Source organism: Trichinella spiralis (assembly GCF_000181795.1).
Source record: "Trichinella spiralis strain ISS 195 chromosome Unknown Scfld3055, whole genome shotgun sequence".
Classification (NCBI taxonomy): domain Eukaryota; kingdom Metazoa; phylum Nematoda; class Enoplea; order Trichinellida; family Trichinellidae; genus Trichinella; species Trichinella spiralis.
This window is the reverse complement of record NW_003529994.1, coordinates 1-2,814: the sequence shown is the minus strand read 5'-3', so window position 1 is coordinate 2,814 and position 2,814 is coordinate 1. Positions and strand designations below refer to the sequence as shown.

The 2,814-nt window shown below is 30.2% G+C and overlaps 1 protein-coding gene across 1 annotated transcript; it reads right to left on the bottom strand.

Annotated features, from left to right (window-relative positions):
- Positions 1-1,683: 1,683 nt before the first annotated feature.
- Positions 1,684-2,472, bottom strand: Tsp_13918 (conserved hypothetical protein). Its single transcript, XM_003368124.1, has 4 exons — positions 2,433-2,472; positions 2,212-2,348; positions 1,916-2,147; positions 1,684-1,697 (listed from the first exon to the last, which is right to left on the bottom strand). Exons 1-4 carry the CDS (start codon positions 2,470-2,472, stop codon positions 1,684-1,686), a joined length of 423 nt encoding a protein of 140 aa, XP_003368172.1.
- Between the last annotated feature and the right edge of the window lie 342 nt (positions 2,473-2,814).

Here is a 2,814-nt window from a genome sequence, read left to right as displayed (position 1 = left end):
ATCTTTGAATTGAATTCAACTTGGCCTGAAACAGATATACTGTGACATACTTGTCCAGGCAAGGTAAATTAGCTGTGCGCAAGAGTATTTGGTACTCTTTATTTCCTCTGGCTGCAGCAAATTTATTCCTATTACTGGGTTACACATACTTGTTTATACACCATAATAATACACTTCTCGCTGGTCGGATTGCACATATGCGCAAAACTTAAACCATTACAGCATTCGTCTAAGTTTTTATAATCCACAAAAGTTGGATTTTTACATTGTATGAATTCTAATTTTCTTAATTTTTACGATATTAAATAAAATGCTTTATATTTTCACCATGTTTCAACTCTGCAAAAGTTCACCTACTACCTACCTCTCATCAAGTTAAACATTAACTGAAAATTGCAAATTAAACTGAAAATTTTCCAAACTAAAGCTTTGTTTAAATTAGTTCAAAAAAAATTAATTTTTTTTATATTTTTCCTACTATCCTAAAACAACAACCTGTTTAGCTTGTTTTGACCAGTTTCGCATTCGAGAGCTTGCTTGCTTGCTTGCTCAATAAACAACGATACAGAAAAATCAAGCAAACACGTAAAACAATTTCAAATATTCCAACAAACAAATAACCCCACAGGCGTTGCATGTCGTCATTAAAATGATAAAAATAAATGATAAAAAAAATATTTTCCAACATAATCATGCTAATAATGCTTTACAGTAAGATATATCATGCATTTTGTATTAATATCATGCTGCTGCTCATCATAGTAGCATACGAAGAAAAAATTTTCATAAATGAAACGAATTTACAATATGCAATTTCAATAATGCAAAGAATAAACTTTATACCAAATGAATAAAATTATTTCATTTCAACGTAGAATTTTAAAATTTACAAGTATTTAATTCTTTTTGAAATTACTGTAAGCTATAGATGAAAATAGCATAATACTGTTCGTGCAAAATTTTTTCTTTTTCAATTTATTCTATTAGAATACAGTTTATGAAATTTCAAAATTTTCTTCTAGTTGTTACTAAATATAGAAGAAGAATATTGTAATCTTAGATCATCAATTAGCACTATTAAAATGAGTTGCACTGCAGAATTGTTGTTCTATATATTACGCAAGTCAGCTATTTATTTTTTTAAACAAATTAGTATAAATATTCAAAGGTTGTTTTTTCCTTTAATTTGTAGCAACTGTTTCTGTTTCAATACAAATAAGTGATCTAAATTTTTTCAGCATTTGCAAAAAAAAAGCAGTTATAAGCAATCAAAAAATGCAATTAAACTGCGCGAATAATGTACACAAATTTACAAACTCTATAAAGCTTCATTTATTGCTAAATAAAATGATCATTAAACAAGAGAAAATTTTCATCTGCTGAAGAGACCAAATAAACATTTAGGAAACAAAATTCAATTCTTTAAAAAATCCTACGCACAATGGCAGGCAGCCAGATGCGTTTTACACCTTCGAAGAAATTCTATTTATAATATATAAAATTGTGTGCTATTTATTTCATCAAGCATCGAACAGCAAGCAATAAAAGCTTTTTTCTTATATATTATTCAAAGGAAGAAAATTAATCAGTGCAAAATTAAAATATTAATTTCATATTTTGAATATTTGTTAATGTTTGTTTCTTCTTAAGTAAAAAAAATTAATAATTTATGCTCAAATTTTGTTATCGAAAGAAAGCTGTAAAAATCGAAATATAAGCTAAAGCTGTATAGCAAATTAAACTGATTACTTTTTAAATAATAATTATGAATACTAAAAAAGAAACTTTTTAGTATAATTTTAAAAAAAGAAAATATTAAACATTTGAAATTTGATTTACAAAAGAATTTCAATAAGATCACAGTTTACAAGTTCTATTTGGTGAATTAATTATTAAAAAAATTAACGCTTCTTACGTGAATCACATCCAACACCGTTGAAAGCACCGTACGGATTGACGAGCATATTTGTATAATTGCCACTGCTGGTACGGCATCGACTGTTTCGTTTTGAACGCATACCAGTTGTACAAGAAGTCTCTACTTCGGACATGATTCCTTCATCTTCATCGTCCGCTTTATTATATTTGAGCAGATTTGATTTTTTCCAAATTCCACGTTGCTGCTTTTGTAATGGTTGTTGTTGTTCCTGAAATGTTTGAACTTGTACAAAATGATAAAAATTTAAATTTAAATTTAAACCAAAAACAAACCTTATTCTCAGAACATTCATTGTCGGTGAACGTTTCCGACTGAGCAAGTGGTACGGCAAAATTTCGCCTTCCAGGTGGAACATTGTTCTCGGTATGTTTTCTTTGACACTGACGTGCGTGAAGAAGTGTAGATGAATCTGAAAAAAAATATTTCATATTTTATTCTGAAACAAAATACTCACTAAACTGGAGATATGAAAGAGAAAAGGTGCTGTGCTTACTTTTTGGTTGCAAAAATTTGAATACATTTTTCAGTGGCATTTATAAACGTGAGAGAAATAAGCGAGTGAGAGGGAAGAAAGAGAAGATCAGAAGAGGGAAAAGAAAAAAAATGAAATGAAATAAAAAAGGCACTTTGAAAAGTTTGAGAAAGATGTAAATGGATAGCCGAATAGCAGAAGAAATGCAATTGGCCAGTGGGGCTTGATCACAGGATGTGGTGGAGGAGGAGGAGGAGGCTTGGCAATTTTTAGAGACCGCAAACCGCCGCCGAGAAGCCGTCGTCAGCTTGGACTGACGATGATTGTTAGCATCTAGCTAGCTTTTCGGCACATGACACGATGGGTCTCTTCGATCACAAAAGCCGTAAATTCTTTTCCAACG

Excerpts from the sequence above, each read along its gene's own strand:
- Tsp_13918 (XM_003368124.1), bottom strand. The coding sequence starts at position 2,472 with ATGCCACTGAAAAATGTATTCAAATTTTTGCAACCAAAAA. Across the intron at positions 2,349-2,432 it reads CAAATTTTTGCAACCAAAAA|ATTCATCTACACTTCTTCAC; the intron begins GTAAGCACAGCA and ends ATTTTTTTTCAG. Across the intron at positions 2,148-2,211 it reads ATGAATGTTCTGAGAATAAG|GAACAACAACAACCATTACA; the intron begins GTTTGTTTTTGG and ends CAAACATTTCAG.